This window comes from Thunnus albacares, chromosome 1, assembly GCF_914725855.1.
Source record: "Thunnus albacares chromosome 1, fThuAlb1.1, whole genome shotgun sequence".
NCBI classification, from domain to species: domain Eukaryota; kingdom Metazoa; phylum Chordata; class Actinopteri; order Scombriformes; family Scombridae; genus Thunnus; species Thunnus albacares.
This window is the reverse complement of record NC_058106.1, coordinates 22,129,398-22,149,318: the sequence shown is the minus strand read 5'-3', so window position 1 is coordinate 22,149,318 and position 19,921 is coordinate 22,129,398. Positions and strand designations below refer to the sequence as shown.

Sequence of the window (19,921 nt, the reverse complement as noted above, 5' to 3'; positions counted from 1 at the left end):
GTTTAGTATGAGAGTGTTTGTTAAGTTACCAGATTGTTTTGTGAATGTGTTTCAGGCTGGTTTCACTGAGCTGTCAGGTTTAGTGCTTTCAAGCAATTCACATTTCAAGTAGTTATGCATCACTTTTTGGATAATGGAAAAGATCTGTGTTTTGGACGCTGAGTTACATGTCTCTCAGATTATCTTGCAGCTCACTTAGCTCTGTAGCAGTGTGTTTTTTTTGTTTGCATTTGGCCTTCAGGCATTTAAGGCTTTCTTGAACCTACTTATTGTGTTTTCTGGGTTTTTGGTTTTCTGTTTGCTCTGTGTTTCCTTCCTTTGCTCATCTACACACCTGCTCTGTATCAGCCTCATCAGCCCTGCCCTGCTCCTCCTCAGCCAATCAGCTCTTTTCCTGTTCTCCTGTTCCACCTGCACCTCATCCCCTTGTCGGTTTAGTTTCTACTAAAGTCCTGGTTTTCAGTTCAGGTTTTTTGGCTCCTCTGTTCTGTTTGTTCAGTCTTCTTCTGTATTCTGTTTTCTTTGATCAGCCAGCTTTGTTTTTTGCCTGCAGGAGCCTATAATAAAGACATTATTCTTCAGCCTCGCTCTGCCTGCGGTCTCCTGCATGTGGGTCCATTTAACAGCCATATCCTTTAAAAACATACACATAACTATTTTAAGGCTATAGCTGTAAAGGTAAACACTTCATCCCAGACTAAGGCAAAGTGTTTTGTTCCCAACGTACAACATATGAATGAATTACTCTGTAAAAAAACTTTTTACTATGTAATTTCCCTGAGTTGAACAGTTTAAAATCAAGTCATAATTTTGAAGTAAATCACAATAATATATCTGCACCATTATCCTGATTTACCATTTTCCTGTCTTATTCCCCAGTTACAATACCCTGTAATTATTGAATCAGTACTAAGTAATAAAAAAAATACTTTTACACATAATAGTGAAATATGTACACAGTTCTTAACCTTTTATTAATCAACATCTTGTCTTCTTCCTCTGTACTTACATATTTTTCCTACAGGTATGAGTGTTTTTTTTATTATCCCAAATATCCTAAATAATTACAGTGTAATCTGTGTACTGTAATCTAAAGCTTTGCCTGAGGTACATACAACTATCCTACATTTAAACTAAATGTGTCAACAGCATGTTTAGACTAAAACATAAAGTCCCATTGATGGAGAGTTCTGCACCTAGTGTAGCTAAGTAACAATAATAATGAAAAGGACAACCACAAACCTGTTGAGAATCAATGCGTAACATTTTTCCTGCACATGTTTTCACACAGGGAGTCATTTTAATCAACAGAAAACATCATTTTTCCCACAAGTAATACGGTGCCCTTTTAGTCCAAGTAGTTATTTCAAATTTCCATTATACACAAAGCGAAATCAGATCAGTATATTTCTGGAAAGTTAATTGAAGAAACAGTTTCCATTAAAAACCTGTCTCCTGTGACAAATTGCTCATATGAATACAATTTTCATGACAGTTGCTCCAGAAAGGCAGGAGATGTACCTGTTAAAAGTCGGCATTTAATTCCCACAGCAACTCAAATGACTGTAATTTTGCAAATGTTTGATCTCAAAGGGAAGACAGACATGTTATCAAAATCAGGCCAGCACTTTTCTGAGATACGGTATGTGAGTCATGCTCAGACAGAGGCAGCTCCACAGCTCCATCACTGTGGGGTACAGTTGGATGTGTCTTCTACTCCAGATTTACAGGGAATTAAATTCTCCGCAGTGCACTCGGTGCCAACCTAAAAAAAACTCCTCAAGTCATTTTGTGGCACAAGATTTTGTGCTAAATCAACAAGGGTGATAAATGTATGTATGATAATAAAATATTGAGCAAATGTACATACACAGAGTCTCTATGTAATTTTAAAGCTGAGAATATGATTTGGAAAGTATACCAGCAGGGAATTGGGATAAGAGGTCAACTAGAAGAGGATGTAAGTGATGAGCATGGGAATATGGTTTTGTTGAATTTCTCTCATTCAAAAGTTTGTGCATACAGAGGCACTCTTATTGCATATATTAAGATGTGTTAGTGAGGGAGGTCCCTTTGATGAAAGTGGGTTTCCATGTATATTTAATGCCATGGTTTGCCGAGCTCTGCTTGAATGTGGATGGTAATGAGGACTGGCGTGTTGAAAACAGACTGTGCCACTTGTCTCCTCCCCAGGTGCACACAACAGACATATCAGAGAGCAGTCCTGTTTCTCAGCTTCTGCCACTGCATTTGTCATTACAAACTGACTACATCACTTCCATGACTCTTTGCTTTCTGAATGCCGTGTGTGTGCATCTGTTTACATTGTTCAATACAAGGTTCCTTTGTAAAGGTCAAATCTGCGGTGGCCTTCAGAGCGCAACACACTGCGGCAAAAGAAAACATACAAATGGGGAAAACATTTGACAAACCAATTTGACACAACACATGCAGCATAAGAAAAAAACCACAAATAAAGATGTACTTAAAGGGGTACTCCACAAGTTTTTGCACTTCTGTACGTTTGTCGGACTCAAAATGGATAGCTTAAAAAAAAAAGGTGAACAGAACCAGATATCTTTTTAAAAACTCCATGCATTCCTCTTCCTTGTCAAAACCTGGTGCCTACCTTACCCACAATGTAACTCGATTTGATTCACTCGACTTGCATGTGTTATGCTAGTAGTTGCTAACATAGCCACTAGCGATAAGGACCAACTACAGATAAGGAGCTACAGAGGTCTGGTAACCTCACCTCTTTCTAACCCCACACCTCCAGATTTTTTTCATTTTCAAAGTTTGAAGTCTTCAGACCCTTACTAATGTTGCCTCAAGTGACATAAATTGAGGCTAGACAGCACACAGTTCCCCCTGGAGCCACAGAAAGCTTTATACACCTTTTTTCACATATGCAGTAGTGCACCCCAAAACCTGTAAACATACTTTGGTGTGTAAAATCAGCCCCTTTAACTAACACAATTTTAAAATTAAGATTATTTTGTTAAAACATTCTGATTTCATTATTCATATATTATTGCAGACTTCTATTGCGTACAGTATGATGTCCTGGCTAACAGCCTGCATCACAAGTTAACTCCATGAGCCACAAATCATAGCTACAACTTGATTGCCCAGTTGTGTTTATCAATTTTATTTTTAATTTTACTCTGTGCTGTGAAACCTGCAGCGTTTCTGTATTTGTTTGTTTTTGGCTGTGCTGTCTGAATTTTTAAATGTGTTTCTGTTTTTGGTGGAGTTTTTTATATGCAGAATGTTTTATTATGCTGCATATGTGTTGTCAAATTGGTGAAGATGTTCTTCCAGTCCTGCAATTTCAATGATGAGGCGACTCTTTTGTTAAGATTTGAATCACAGATTGTGCCTTAAATAACACATGAAAAAGGACACTTGCAATCAATAGTTTACATCAGTTATTTTACTGTTATATATTACAAATATTTGGGATATGTACATTTAGAAAATAATCTATAATTTTCAGATTTATTCCAACATTTTCCCACAACTGTACAGCTGAATCGCATAATAAACCTACAAACCTGAGACACTAAATTAAATAATTATAGCAGGGACAGGTTCAGAAAGCATGCTACACAGTAGCAATTATGAACAAAGTAGAAAAACATATTGGACCCATTACATCTTTTAAGTCAACGAAAATCTGACTGTACTGTATTTACCACAAAATATACTAAATATACTACCTTGGCAAATCTGGCAATGCAAAATATCCGCCAACTATGGCTGATCCTGTAGGCAAAATAAAATGTTTAACATTTACGATGTGATGTCGACTGCTCATCAGAGGACACTGTGGTGCTCAAAATGAACATGTTCAACCATGCATCGCTCATCCTCTCTGACTCCTGTATTGTATTCTTACACACACAGACACACTCTACGCACACACACGCGCATACACATGTGCACACAAAAGAAGCAACTCCATCAAGTCCGGTGTGCTATTCGCTCCAGTGCTCCTTTCAGCAGACAATCATAAGGAACTGCTAAACAGCACGTTTGTGATGAACCATTTCTGTCCGGTGCATTTCTGCAGAGCCAGTTGGTAGCCGAACTCATTGTCACTGCTTGCTACCAGCTCTAGGCATCTCTTTGATTTCCTGTTCTGAATGGATCCTCCCTGAAAAGATAAAAGCAGGCCGGTTAAAATTGTGCTGCGCTCCAGAAGAACAATTTGTGTGCACAATATAACTTGCTTCCTTTAAACCCACACTGCTGTGAATGGATATGGATGTGAGCTGCTGATGCGCCATAAGCTTTGGGTGTTTTGGCTGATTCACACTACCATCTACATTGCGCCCACCAGATAACATCAACATGGTTTCAAGGCACAACAACGCTATTGCCAGAGAAATCATTCACTTTTGTTCCTAGCAGGGCAAAGATTTTGAGCGAATATACTGGATGAAAAGATTGACTCAAAAGCATGTGTGTCACTTGGCCTGGGATTTTGAACAAAGATTTTTTCTTTAGCCTCGAATAATTCTCTACTTTGAGCAGGCTGTCACTAAAGAAGACAGCGGTGTTGTAATTTTGTGTCTTCAGTGAACAGAACAGAGACCAATCAGAGAGGGTTTATAGGAAATACTCGTGGTTATTAGCTGGCAGGTTTCTGTCAGTTCTTCATTTGATGGGGTCACTATGACAAACGCTAGCTCACACAGTCAGTCAGTGTGAGGAACAAAGGGATATGTGAAGATTTTTTAGTGGTAAAGGGGTTGAAGCTGAAGCAGTGGCACAAACATCCTCTAATGCTGAGCCAGGAAAACAAAGTGTGTAAATGTCTCTATGAGTTAATTGAGAGACATTTACGCACCTTGTTTTTATGAAATGAGCAGAGGATAAGTTACATACAGCTAATGTACTTTGCATTGCACTGTAGCCAGCTAAACCGTTAGCAATGATAGCTTAGATGTGCCTCCCCTTGGTTAGTGACACTAACTAGCCTAGTCTTGTCTTAGCCAAAAAATGTTATATTTTATCGGTCTGGTAGTCCTACAAACAGCAATAACACCCGAGGCAAGTTTTGCAACAAAATTATGAAAGTTTACTCAGTCACTTTGAGTAGTTGTTTTCAACCCTCATTCGTGAAATTGCCATTGTATTATGGGTTTTGAGGATTTTCCATCATGTAGGCATAGTAATAATGGTAGCAGGTGTCTGATATGACGCTCATTTTGGTTTGAGACATTCAAATGGCTGGAATACGTGCAGATTATATGGTAAATCAAATCTAAACCCTCCCTTGTTTCTCCAATTTTCACATTTTTTAAACAATTTGTAGCGTTCCCATGTAAGAAAAAGTCTATGTAGAAGTACGTTTCTAAAAGTTCTGGGCTCAGCCCTGATGGCTAACAGTCCAGTCAACACCACTGTTCAAAAGAGGAAAACAAGACACGGAAATATGACAGACAGATCGGAGACAAAAGATCTAGTGTTGAGGTGGAAGAGAGCTTGAAACAAAGTCATAAAGGTCACGAAGACCTCAATTCAAGTTTCAGAGCCATTTCAATATAGTTTAAAGTCAATTACTTAAAAGACAAGAAATATTTAAATTATGAGAGGATGAGGAATGTGGAGCCTGGAGGAAGAACAAAACCTTTTAGCGCAAAAGGTAGTAAAGTCCAACCATTTGCAAACATTAATATGACAGCTGTCACCAGAATCTGAAAAGAGTGAGCACATCAGCACAGTGAAAATATTTCAGCATGTCCTGATGAAATGAGGCAGGATTTTCTCATTACAGTGTCAGCACTGACAAAGGGCAAGTGACTGAAGACGAGGCCTTTAACAGTGAGGAGAGAGCTCTTTCCAATAAGAGCCATACAGAGGGCAGTGGGAAGAAAAAGACTGAAGAATTAGACAGGCTGTATAGAATGTGGCCCAAATTATTCTTTTTGTATTTTACAGATACGTCTAGTCTGTCGGAGGTCAAACAGACATTTTTTAGAACAGATTTATATGGAAGTGGGCATTTATGGACCAGTATGTAAGGATGTCTTGAGCCAATTCATAAGGTCAGTGTGTGGAGCAATTAAAGTGTTTAAAAATTAAAGTGTATTATAAAGCCAGATCTGTGTAAGATACTGTTTTTTTTTAATCCAAACTCTGGGTACACCAACTTTCATCTGAACTGTGAACGAGTGAACAACTGAAATGATGACATTTCTATATTCTAAACCATCCCCATCACCACTGAGCAACTCTATCTGCTGAGGAAGGCCATACAACAAATATTTTATGTTAATTTTCAGGTAGGAAACCTGTATAAAAAAATAAAAAATAAGATTGCCTTTTTTGTGTCACCAGGATGCTCTTTTTATTGATATGTAACTGACTGACACAGCAGCCTGCGTACTGAAGGTAAATAAATTGTTTGTGAACCAGGTGTCATCCCGTCATTGTCTTACTGAAGGACGCTACAATATATTTCAAATTCAGAATGACATTACAGTCTAGGTGTTGACTGCAGAATCCCAAATGCTGTGCCAAATGGTTATTTCATTCAGAGGACAGAGCAGCTCCACGTTATGTGACAAACTTGGCAGAGTAGCCTAATTTTCAGACTGAATTGCCATTTTGTTGCAGTGACAGCCTGACATCATTAGGCGTTTTTATTTTGGGGTTTATTCTATTTTGTTTTGCCCTAACCAATCAGCAGCGATTGATGTATCTGTCCTGCCAGTGTCATTTTCAGTTGAAATGGAAGCTGCAGTAGTGGTTGCTTGGAGATGCTCATGTTTTTTTTTTGTTGTAATGTTATAAATTTGTTAGTCCACTTATAACAACTTGTACAGCTCATCTATACTTGCCACCATGTAGTCATTTTTCTGTCACTATTTCTCATGGATATAGCTATTTTCTGGCTCTGGTAGAAGATAACATCCCCATTCTTATCCTGCCAACAAAGCTCTGATTGATCTCTGATTGTCTCTTCAACCTGGAGAAACAGCTGTCGATCAGAACAACACCAGACCTTTATGAACTGCTGAACAAATCTGAGATGAGGGTTGTAACCAGTAAAACCCACAATCCCTTCAAATCTGGAACTTGAACTGATAAAAACAGCTTTGAATTTTACAAATTCTGATAGCGTCTTGGTCCTCCAGCTGTTGGTTGATAAATGTGTATGTGAGCATACAGTACAGAACAATAGGTATTTGTTACAAAGAAATCCCCCACATGTACCCACAAAACACATAAGCAAACCAAAATATACAGTCCCACCCACTGAGCATGTTTGCTTTTCCAATCAGGAATCTCTTGACGGCCTTTCTAACACCTGCCAAGACACTTGACTAAGCTGTACATGCAAGCACATATTTAATTTCTTCCACAAATCAAATCTTATCAGAATCACTTTTTTGTGGTTAATGAGAGGCCGTTTCAGTAGCTGAAGGAAGTCAAGCAAATGTTTTATAAATCACTGGGTAGAGATAAAGGATATCTTCAGTTAATCAGGCTTTGTGCAGAAAGGTGCAACATTTGAATTAAGATAAAAAAGATCCATATCTCTAATTTGTACACTGTTGTGCTCTCCAAAGTTGTCACAGCTGCATCAAGGTAATCTACACTATATCTGTCTAAGCTTGACACTTTGCACATGTGCAGTCAAAACTGTAAATAATTGATGCCATATTTCAGAGACATGATATGCTCCAGCCTTGCTGATATGTCTCTATCTTACTTACTAAATTATACAACGTTAACTAAAATAACCACTTAGAGTTCAGGGTGAGGATATGTGACATATGAGTTCAAGCATATGAAACCTTCTCACACTTGGTGCCCATTACGCTGTAAAAGCCACATTGACACACCGTAGAGGGAGTCACCTGTTTAACATGGTTGAAAGAATATTGCACTTGTTATAACAAGCCTCTAACACAAAGCACATTTAAAATTTTACACATATTTCGATAAAAGAGGAACAAAAATGTATAATTAACTCTGAAATGACAGCATAGCAGACAACAATATGAGGTATTTTGAGCTCAAATCAAAGCATGCAGGGAATCCAATCCACCCACTGTCATGGGGCATTTTGTGAGGTTGCTGCGTGTTCTGGCAAAATAGTTTGCAGGCATACAGCCGCTAATGAAGAAAGACAATCATTAAGTTTCAATGAGTCTTCATGTTTAAATGAGATGCAGGATTGTGGGGAACTCCAGTCAAACAGTAAATTAAACCACTTGCATGATTTACAGCCACCTCCACAGTTGGCTTTCCTGTCACATTAAATAAATTACCTGAACTGAGGCTGAATATAAACTAAGAACTTAGTATTGACTTTGTGTTTTTTTGACCTATAGCTCCCCCTGACCATGTGATGTGTATGTTATGAGCTGTGTCCTGTGTTTTCACCTGAGTGAAGAGCCAGTGGAGCTTCATGCGTTTGTCTGCGGCATAGCTGCACTCGATGAGGCGTGGTCTGCTGTTCACATCCACCAGGCACTTGTTGTCATCGTCGTCAACGGTGGGACTGAGCAGCCCGATGTGGAGCTGCTGAGTACTGGTGTAGTACACATTCTGTGAGAACAACACATCCTGCTGTGAACGTGGTGACTGCACTGTGCATTCAGATTGCAGTGGTTGACATTTAGATAATGGCCCTACCAGAGCTGCATATGGTCATACAGGTTATAAATATATGTGGCTTGCTCCTGGGTTGTCTTTGGGTGGAAAAGAGACATATATGAAGTTGATTTACATACACTAGGTATGCTTACTGACTGAATGGAGGACAAAGAAAGACATTGCAGGACACACAAAAGAAACTAATTATTAACTCAGGATTGGGGAGAAAACCCAAATAATTGTCTGTGATCGAATCCCTCCTAATTATTTTTTCAAGGGCAGTTGTTTGCCCATATTTAGCTGATTGAAAACTGAAAATTTGTAGGAATAAAGCAGGAAAGGCCCATTCTGTATGCAAAAAGGAAAAAGGCTCAGCGGTTTGAGGATGAGAGAGTGAGTTTGTCGATTATATCTACAGCAGTGCTCAGAGTTTATTGGTAGAACAATGGTCTTAGTTTGATGCAGTTCATATAGAGTGATAAAGCAAGTGATGTACATGATGTTAAAAATAGAAATAGGATGGGAAATTGCTGAAATATGCAGTTTTAAACAAATTAACAACAAAAGTATAAGGGAGGATTACATTTGTAGAACTGTTGGAGATACAAGAAGAAGACATGGGAGTTAGATTTATATCAGAGTAAAATTGGGTAGAAGGGAAGAGATTTAACAGGGACTCTATACATTTCAGGAGCTGGAGAAGGATTGTCTCTCACTCAGCAAACCCCATCAGCTGTCAAATCACCCCAAGATATTTTCTTTCATTGAATAAATATCAGGTCCATGTTTGGTTATTCTGCTGCCTGTCTTACTTTTACTCTTATCCTTCTCTTACTCTAATCTTATTTGTCTGATAACGCCCAAACTGCCTCCTTCACACAAGATGCTAAACAGTCTGATGAGTGTGATTTTTTATTTTGTCAGTGCTGCTCATTTTTTTTGGAGCGGCGCAGGCTGCCAGGCTGTATGTGACTATGGTTTTCATTGTTGCAGTGTTTATGTCAGTATGTTTTACTCCTGCTTGTGCTGAAGTGCTGCTGTACTGTATGTTTGCTGACAACACGCTCTTGTAATGTCAGCCGTGTGTCGGATTGTAAGCTTTGTCCTTTCATGTGTGCCTGTGCAATTTTCTTTTAGCACGTTGATGTACTGCATTCAGACTAACTCTCCAAAAGCAAGCATCAGTGAAAAGAAGTTGCCATTTACTATGACACATTTTGACTGATTACAGCAAATATTTGTAATTGTTTATGTGTGTGTATAATCATACAGGCAAAGCAGGGACTAATTCCACTCGATGATGTAACGCTGAAACATAAAAATAGAGCAAACTAGATTTGTCTTGCCGAGGAGATCCGTAATCTTATTAGAAATGTGGCGCTACTCTCAATCCTTTGTTTGTTGTGCCTGGATTTATGGAAGATTTATAGCATATAACAATTAATAATTTGCAAGTTTTAAAGTTATTTGGGTCTGAGAAAAGGCTGTACACATTGTGAAATGATTTCTGTTGAATTTATTAAGGAAACCACAAGATTTCTTATTAAAACATTCTCCTACATCAGTTTTAATTTGCTCGGTGGTATAAATATCAATACTGGGGTAATGAGTGTGAAACATGTTCAATAGATTCATTTGACTTGAGAAGGATAATGTGAGATCAAGCTTCACCCTATAAGACAAGTTTACGACTGTCACAGCAAGGTTAAACAATCTCTGAAAACAATCTGCTCAGACGTAATAGGATGACGGGATCGATAGGAGCTGGATGAGGCCGGAGAAAATAAATGATAATCAAGCTGTGCTAACATTTGAGGGCATTTAAACTTCCTGTTATTTGTGCTGAGATATTATCTGAACAAGTAGTCCAAAGGTACACTTTAAAGAGCATTACTGAAATGACTGATGAATGTGACACAAAAAAGTAGAGCAAGCTGTTAAATTTTTTCTCTCTTTAAATGTCTATGTGAATGAGATAATAAGAAAGTAAAAAAAATTTCAAGCATGACATTAAACTGAAGAAAGCTAGACATAGAAACAAGTTTTCATTTCAGCTTTTGTAGAAACCTGGTGCAGTCTAACTTAATCACAATATAACATTTTACATAGTTTCATCAATAATGTTGCATTTTTTTCTGAGCTGGATTCAGTTGGGACAAGTTATCTCTAAATGACGGTGTATGAAAAATGGAGACGTATTTAAAAACACAGAGGACTGTTGCAGTAAAGGGAAAAATAGAAAAGCTGATCCTGTTTTATGAGGTAAAGTTACTGAGTTTGATCCAATCTGAAAGCACAGGAAAGGTGATTTATTTTTCTTCACGATCGAACAGGTTTTATTGAATAAGAAAAACCCAAAATGAAGATAAAATATGGAGGTGATATATTAAATCTCACTATATGACACACACCGCATGAAACAGTGGTGCAGAGAGAGAGAGAGAGAGAGAGAGAGGGGGCTCAAGGGTGCTCTAACCTGAGGCGTCATCCCGTGACAGAGATACAGGATGGGGACGTTGTCATTGTCAGGCCCCTGGTCCAGACACAGATCATTCTTCAGAGAGTTTTTCAGCTGACAGAAAAAGAAAAACACACACGGTCACAAACATGCACAAAGACACAAAAGATGCGTATTGTGTAGGATAATGAACTCAGGAACAGAAGAAAAGTTAAATTCTTTCAACAACATTATGATTCCTTTTGGCCTAACAGTCTTTCTGTGTACGTGCACGGACCCAATGACCTCTGACCTAAAGGCATAAGGATGTCAAGTAAACATTGGACAGAACTAAAAACCCAACCTTCTTACCACCAGCCACGAGAGAAAATGGACAAAACAGTTTGGGAAATGAACGACTTTGTTTCTCTTTTCAGATACGAACAGACTGCTCCAACCTGGATGAACTATTCCCCACTCACTCACTTCTCTTAAGTCGTAAATTTGAGGGAAGCCCACATTCCTCTCTGAGTGTCCCTCTCCTCCTCTCTTTTTCTTTTATGCACATTAAGTGTCTGAATTGGTCAGAAATGCCACTAAAAAATATGTAAAAATATGTATCTGGACATATCTAACCGATTTTAATTTTTGATGTGTTTAGAACAATTTAGTCAGTTTATTATGGAGATTCAAACTCTGCTTCAACATTCATTAATTATAAGTCACACATATTATTGCATTTGATTTATCTGATATAAGTGTTTTATGTGTAAGTGTACCATTTAGCTGTGGTTCTATTGCTTGGATAATGCTTTCTTAATAGATTTAATTACAGATTAGGAAAATAAGATTTATTAATTTTATTCTGTATTTTATTTGGTTAATCAATATTAAAATTTTTAAGTGCTTCTCACTTGTTCCCATGATCAGTGTCAACACTGACGACAGATTGAGTGAGTATTCAATTTGCAAACATCTATAGTCTTCAAATATTCTATAAGAATAAAATAATTCCCATTTATTTGAGGGTCAGTTTTCTCTCCACAAAAAAGAATTAATTAGTAATCAATGTGGTCCCTAAAACGAGTGCCAAGGATCCTCTTTCTCTCAAAATACGCCTCCTAGACTGTAAAAACGTTTATAACTCTTAGTCAGGCGGCTGTTGCTCTTCTGCTTTTTTTCCTGGCTTGCTGACTTCTGCTACTTCTTCTGTTCTCTCTCAGCCTTATCAGCTGTGATAGCTGTCCATGCATTTTGGGCTTTCTCTTCTTTTTTCCTACAGCCGAGAGCTGAAAGCTCCAGAAAGAGACTCAACTAAGAAGCAAAAGACTGCAAAGATGCCTCAGTCACAAGCCAAGTCACACCCATTTGCATTTGAATATATATTATTTTTGTAATCTCCTATTTTTATCGTGTAGTTAAACTTTTAAAGACTTTCCCAAGGACTCTTCTGATTAGTCTAGCTCCACTCTGCTTTGCTGAGTGGAGCTCCATGCATCCAACTCAGCAGTCTGCTACTGAATGCACCGAGACTGGGACACCTCCCTGCTGTGTGTGTCCGCTACATGGCCTCAGCAAGTCTGAGACTGGATTCATCCTCCTGAGAAGCAGTGAACCAAAGTGCTTCACTGAACCTGCAGCAGCTTTTTCATCTGACTGTCACTCTGGCGAACTGAGGATCTCCAAGTCTGCTTCGCCTTGCTCAGTGCTGTCTAGGAAGTTCTTCATCATTAGCCCTTCATCACCACGGAAACAGTAGGAAAACTATCTACCATGCTTCTGTCTCTGAGTTGATGCAAAGAGCTTTACTTAGAGTTAATTGCCCCTCATTGTGTTTTTGTCTTGTTTTTGATAACATTCATTCATTAATTCATTCATCCTGTCGGCAATAACTTGTTAATTTAATTTACCCATTCATTCATGCATCCATTCACTCACTCATTTTAATTGTATATATGTAATTATGCTTAGTGTTTCCCTATTTATCCCTACTCCTTAAGTAGTTCATAATAAATATCTTGATTAATCACCAAGTTGTTGTATTTGTAGTCCTTTATATCAGAGGATGAGGGTCCCTGTATTCAGAGTTCATGACTTTCAGGTATAAGACTGATTAATTCGATTTAATTATTTTACCTCCTAATTAGTTAATTACTTAATGGAGGTGGTGCCCCTATCAACGTTACGAGTGCATAATATTAATTTCAAGTGTAGTGTTATTCCTACAATTATGTCAATAATATGACAGTGTTTACAGGCCCAGACTAACGAAGATATTCACCCTAATCAGGTAAAAGTGTGAGTCAGACTGAAGTTGTTAACATGAATTTTTGATACCATGTGACCCCATTGGGTATATATTTTACTATGAAGAATTTAGTCGGTGTGAGCTTCAATGCAAGTTCATTAAAATTAAAACATGTTGCACAACTCTTCTCCAGTTCACCACACTTTACTCACCTAACCAAATGTAATGATGAAGACATAAAGAAAAATGAATACTGGATCACATTTGTTCTCACAGAGCCACAGAACAGGATTTCTTTTAAGAAAAATTGGAAATTTTGTGAAGGGATGGATGTGTCGTTGACATTTTAGAAAATACACTTATTCGCTTTCTAGCAGAGTTAGAGGAGAAGATTGATACCACTCTCATATGTATTCCTTAACAAAATCTACTACAAGCACCTCTAAAGCTCAGTATTTAAAAAGTCATCCATACAAAACAGTGTAAAAATGACAATTCGTGGTATTACGGGGGATTATGTCCTGGACTATCTCTTGGCTCTAAGCAGTTGCCAGGCAACCAGTGGAGAGACCACGAGAAGCCAAGAAATTGTCCGACACATAACCCTCTGTAAATCTGCGATTTGTCATTTTAACACTTAATTTTTTTACGGATTAAATAAACAAGCTATACTGTGCCAATTAGTAAGCTTTAAAAGGTGCTGATAGACAGATTTTGTTACCTTCGGACAGAGCCAGGCTAGCTGCTTCCCCCTGTTTTTTAGTCTTTGTGCTGAGCTAAGCTAACTAGCTGCTGGCTGTAGCTTAATTTTTATCAGACAGATATGAGAGATGCATCAATTGTCTTATGTAACTCTCCACCGAAAGGTGTGTTTCCCGAAATGTCAAACTAATCCTTTAGATCGACTTCGAAATTTGTTTGTTATCTGAAAATATTGTGATGACCCCTGTCATCTTGCGGTTGCTGTGTGAGTCTCCTGTCTGTCTGCTCTCTGCAGGTGCTCGTTGGCTAACCTGGAACACCTGAGGGCCCCAGTGTGTTCCCAGGGTATTTAATGGTGCGTTCCATTTGAACTGGGAAGTCGGAATTTCAGAGTTCCCATTTGTAAATTTCAACTGGAACACCGCCTGAAGTCGGATTTCCCACTCGTAAAGTCGGAAGAACCTCACCAACCCCAACCTCAAAATACAAGATGGCTGCTCCACGCATCAACAGTGTGAAAGCTGTAGTAATAAACAGTTTATTAGCACTTCTGTCTTATTTGTGTCTCATTAAATCAGTCATACACACAGTGCTGTCCAACTTCTATGTGTGGACATGTAACTACAGTGTTTGTATGTACAAAATACCACGTAATATGTTGTTATCAACTGGTATTGTTAACAATGGCAATATTTGCTATGGTTTGTTTTTTTTGTTTTTTTTAATGGTTTTCCGACTTATTGTACTGGAACGCGGTCACCTCGGGTGTAACGTCATTCCCAGCTCTGACTTCTGAGGTAAATGAAATGCAGCATTAGTCCTGGCTGCAGCACAGCTCTCTCTCTGACTGACTCTCTACTCTGCTGTTGCGGCTTTGCTCCTCTCCCTTTTGATTTGGTTATGTGGGTTCAGTTATTTACTTTGCTTTCATGCACCTTTCAGCACACACACACACAAACACACACACATACACACACTCACCACCCATGCATCACATACACCATTGATCCACTTCCACGCCTCATATTGTAAATATTCAGTTATCTGTTTAATTTGGTTTAATTTGCTTAGATAAATATCTTTTGTTGAATCTTTTTCTTGGTGTCTCTCCCTTTTGTTGTGGCCACTTGAACCAGGTCATGACAGTATCAAGAAATGGAAGTTTTGAAAAATATTCAACCTTTTTACCCATCGGTAGGTTAAGATAAAAGATTGTTTTTGCCAATACTCTACAACTAAAAACAGTTATAATAAGTTTCTTATTTATGGTGATTTATATTTACTTATAGATTTCCCTTACAAGAGTAAATATAGCATTTTGTAAAGAAAGTAAGTTATGTTTTGTATACTTAGAATGGTGATCTATACAGTATGTCACATGATGGATCAATGGACGGTATATTTTGTAAGGAAACCAGAAACATCCTCAGACCACATATATGTTTGTTGAGATAAATAAAGCGTGGTGTACTGGAGAGGAGTTGTGCAGCATATTTGAAGTTTTATGGACTATGAATAATGGTAACAGACAATTCATGATCATGTGTGGTGTCCACAGATAAAATAAGCTACTGCCAAAACACAGTGAGGATACTGCATTTGCCACCTGCTCTCTTCAACTCAGTATTGCATTATTTCTACTATGGGTGAAAGAAACTATTATACAAACATTAAGCCCTGCTTGCTGCTGTGCTTGCTGTTGATATGAAAATGTATCCACAAGACCGTGTGAGCTTGAGTAAAAGTGAAAAGACAAAGATGTTTATAAGCGGCAGTAACCATCTAATACGGACATCAGCCAGGCATCCTCACAGGGATTCCCATAAAGAGAATATAAATATTAAATTATATTAACAGAAAATACAGAAGGAGGAAGATCTGAGCAGGTTGAAACATCTGAAAAATGTGAATCATACACCAGAGCTCCTTAAATAGATTTTTGCTTTATAAAAATGCTAATTTAATGCGTTACGCTTGATGAACATGACTCAGACTCAGAGGGTTATTCATGCGCGTCATGACAAAAGGTCTGCCTGATTGCGAGATACAAACTGCACCTTGGGGAGCTCCAGGAATGGCAGTTTTATGTGAGGAGCGAATTAGGTAAAGATGTGAGATCAGAAGAACACAGCTAGGGATGATTCAGCTCCCCATTGGCTCAGGAGATGTCTACTTCAATCAGATAATCAGTAAATCCACAGGCAGAACATGGTCCTGTGCTACAACTCAAGTCTAAACATGTCTAGTGTGGGAGAGTGAAAAATATTAATGTGCAACACTTGGAGACACCTGTTGGGGACAATATTTAGCTGTGTGGCCTGGCCTTGTTTGTTTACCTCTGTGATGATCTTCTCTCATTTAATGACTTCTCAAACCACCACGACTGACTAGCCCATCAAATGCATATAGCAAATATAGAATAATGAGATCAACTAAGTGAAAGAAATGAATGTAACTACGTTGGACTATTTCCTCGCTATATCCATCCACCATTTGTCAGTTTGTACATGAACAAATCATCCGTACAACGTAGAAATCTGTGCCATAATAGTGCGGTCGGTGTGTCACTGTGTATTAGGATGCATCACAGTGATGCGAGGTGGGAGGACCGTGGAAATAAAGCTGTTTGGGAACAACTGGGAATGGGAAAATAGAAACACTGCCAGCATGCCCTGTTGGCTGTCAGTTTTTCTAGCTTCGCTGACTAATAAAAGCCCTCTAGCAGGATATAAAAAATCTATATTTAAAGTAAGCTTCAACATATTTTCTTTTTCAGTGACTTTTTTGGAGGAAAAAGTCAAAGTTGCAGCAGCAAACATCCTCTTGGTGAAATGTTTGCGCTGCTGACTGCAGCCATCCGGATCTCAACACAAGGGATTAAAATGATTTGCTCAGGCATGGTTCAGCCTTGTTTTGGCTTTTGCGCACACTGAATTTAATTTGGGATAAGGAGGAAGAGGGCTTACTACTCCGTATGCAATGGTGTCGCTGTACATCCTCATCTCGGGGTAGATGTTGACCAGATACCATCGGAAAGTTTTACACTGCAGCCTTTTCCTCAGAGCCTTCCTTTCAGAGATATCACCAATATCAATCCCTGAGTCCTGGGTTCAAAAAACCACACACACACACACACACACAGAAACACACAGAAGCACACAAAGCATAAAATTGATTAACCGTGGTTTGTGGAGAAGTGATAGATATCAGCCATTGAGAAGGATTGTGCAACCATTTGTTATGTATTTGAATAGCCTCTGTGGGGTTTGATTTTTACTGTTCTGACTTGAAAACCGTCTATTTTCCACACATCCATACCCAGGGCCAGTCTCCTGTGACAATATGCCCAGACTTGTCCAGTGTATCTCATCTAACATCACTGATGCCTCTCTTTATGTAATAACTCAGAAGCTGGAGTGAAAACTGCATTGGGTGCAAATCTTGCTGACGTGGCTCTCTGTCCAAAAACATCTAAAAGTGAACTCAGATGGGCGCGAACGCACATGAACGCGGGGACAGTGTTGATTTTTACACTCTCTGAGGTAAATTAAAACTGACATTTTTGCTGTGTGGTTAATTCATGGGGCTAAATCTGGGGCTAAATTTCATGCTTCTTGAGTACAGACTCTGTTAAACGGCTCATTATTGACTGAATGAATTGCCTGCAGATGTTCATCTATTCATAACGTGGATTTACATATTCAAACAGATTATGCAGGAGAAGAAAAAAACTTCAGTGAACAAACATTTGACTTCGCCTTTGAGGGATGCTGCATTTAACATAAGACAACGTAGTATAAATATTTATTTTATTTTATCGAATAGTTCAACATTATATAAAAACTTGAATCTACTAAACACCCCTAAATACAACTCTGATAAAACAGTGGAAACATAACGCAGACTATGTAGACTATGTGTTTTGTATCAAGTAGATGTACTGTGATACTGCAAACTATAAGACATTATGTACAATAAGAGTCGACACCGTAGACGTCTTTATTCAGCATCTCAAATGATACAATAAAGCCTCAAATAGAGATTAAAAAGAATAAATTGATTGCATTTGTGCTGAAAAATGTAATTATATGCATTCTTTCTGTTTGATTATTTATATTGCTCCCATGTCACAGCTGTAATGAAATTATTTTCTTTAATTCATCGTTTAAAATTCCATTGTTGCCTTTTATATTGAAGTTTCTAACTGTTAATGTCTCTGTTTAGACTGTTATATCGAATCATATCATATTTATTTATTCTGTGGCACACATTTAATTTAGGCCATTCTGTAAGTGTAAGAAATCATTTTTGAGGCTTCTGGAGGTGTCAGGAGCCTGATTCAACTAAACATCTGCGATGGGAGGAGTGCAGCTGATAACAGATCACACTCTGCCTTCTAACATTTAGATTAGGTGCCGGTTGAATGGAGCCGCTTGATGGTCTGGTAGATTTATAATGGCATCGTTTGATATCTTCTGTATTCATATTTGTGCATCAATTTATCACATCTGACTTGGACTTCTGAATGACTGCTCTGTATGGAGGGCTGCAATGACAAATCCTGTGTACAGGTAACATTTAAAAATACTATATAAAATAAGCAAACATATTGTAGTAATAATAATAATAAACATATTGTGACTGAAGCTCCTTCTGGTTGTCTGGTTGATTTGTGACATGTTATTGATAAAATGACAGCTACAGTCTACTGTAATATTCTCATTTATAATATTGAGGTTTTCCTTCCTTTTCAGCACACATTGAAGTCTGAACTGTTTTGGTTTCTGTCAGTTCAGCCTTTTGCTAGTTAATAGCTGACATCCTACGTTGAAAAATGGGACAAATGTACGTATGTCAAAGAGGATGCAGTTTGGCATATAGTGTTTCATCTCAGCTGTCTATAAAACTGTGACACAGAAAACACTTCATAATTAAGTACAGCATATGATGGATTCCTGCTTTGTCATTCCAGGGCTATAATTTCCCCTTCAGTTACACTACACAAATTAAGGATTGTTTTTTTATGTCTTGTCACCACAAAAATTCTTTAAAACGAATGGATTGGTTTAATAAACTGATTTGTACTCAGGTTATTTGTCTCCGTGTCCAAAGGTTATGTTCCTGCTCCAAAAAGACACTGTCCAGAGCAGTAAAAGAGCTCAGAATACTCTCCATTAATACAGACTAGATCAAAATAATAAATGCTGGGGGAATCTTGGTGGTCTAGTGCTATATAACCGCAAATCTTCTCTTGGTTTCCTCTCTGCATCTTCTACTGTAATCTATATAAAAAAGGCAAAATTCCATAAACATAAACTTTAAAAAGTGGTGAATGCAAAGGAGCTGCTGTTTATGCAACAATGTCGCTCAAAGTGATAAAATAAGTTGTGAGTGCAAGTTGTATTTTTCAAACCTAATTTTCACACAGTTGAAGTTTGTATCATTGAAGATTTGACCTGACTTTTGTTTAATGTAAAAAAAACACATGCATTTACATATTTCTAATATATGAACAACAAAAATAATGAATCATTTGTATCACCTGTATTGTGATACCACTATTATCGTGAATAAAATATTTTGCTAGTGAATCATAACAAGACCTACGCTGTGAACTCCAATTCACCAACTGATCAAAATCATCATCACTCACCTCCACGGGAATGTTCCAGGCCATGTAGACATGGCTTTTAAACTCATCCATCCAAACTTCTGCCACTCTGAGGGCGTTCCGCCGCACGTGAGACGTCAGATCCTCCGTGTAGGGTTTGTGAGCGCGCTCGATGTGGGCGATGCGAGCACAAGGCAGGACCTCAACACTGCCGCCACACTGCCACACCTGGTTTTACACATCACAAATAGAGAGCAAGAAAAAAAAATAATTTAACAATGAACCTGCTTTGCCTCTCAGTGTTCAG

General features: G+C 38.2%; 1 protein-coding gene across 2 annotated transcripts in view; it reads right to left on the bottom strand.

The window, feature by feature from the left end:
- Positions 1 to 3,432: 3,432 nt before the first annotated feature.
- Positions 3,433 to 19,921, bottom strand: part of galnt18b (UDP-N-acetyl-alpha-D-galactosamine:polypeptide N-acetylgalactosaminyltransferase 18b) — an 84,162-nt gene continuing 67,673 nt past the window's right edge. For both annotated transcript variants that reach the window (XM_044349778.1, XM_044349788.1), the window contains exons 8-12: positions 19,657 to 19,842; positions 16,970 to 17,107; positions 11,093 to 11,188; positions 8,404 to 8,568; positions 3,433 to 4,159 (exon numbers count right to left, since the gene is read on the bottom strand). In XM_044349778.1, coding sequence (XP_044205713.1) covers positions 4,013 to 4,159; positions 8,404 to 8,568; positions 11,093 to 11,188; positions 16,970 to 17,107; positions 19,657 to 19,842 — 732 coding nt within the window. In that variant the 3' untranslated portion in view covers positions 3,433 to 4,012. The remainder of the gene's footprint in view (positions 4,160 to 8,403; positions 8,569 to 11,092; positions 11,189 to 16,969; positions 17,108 to 19,656; positions 19,843 to 19,921) is intronic.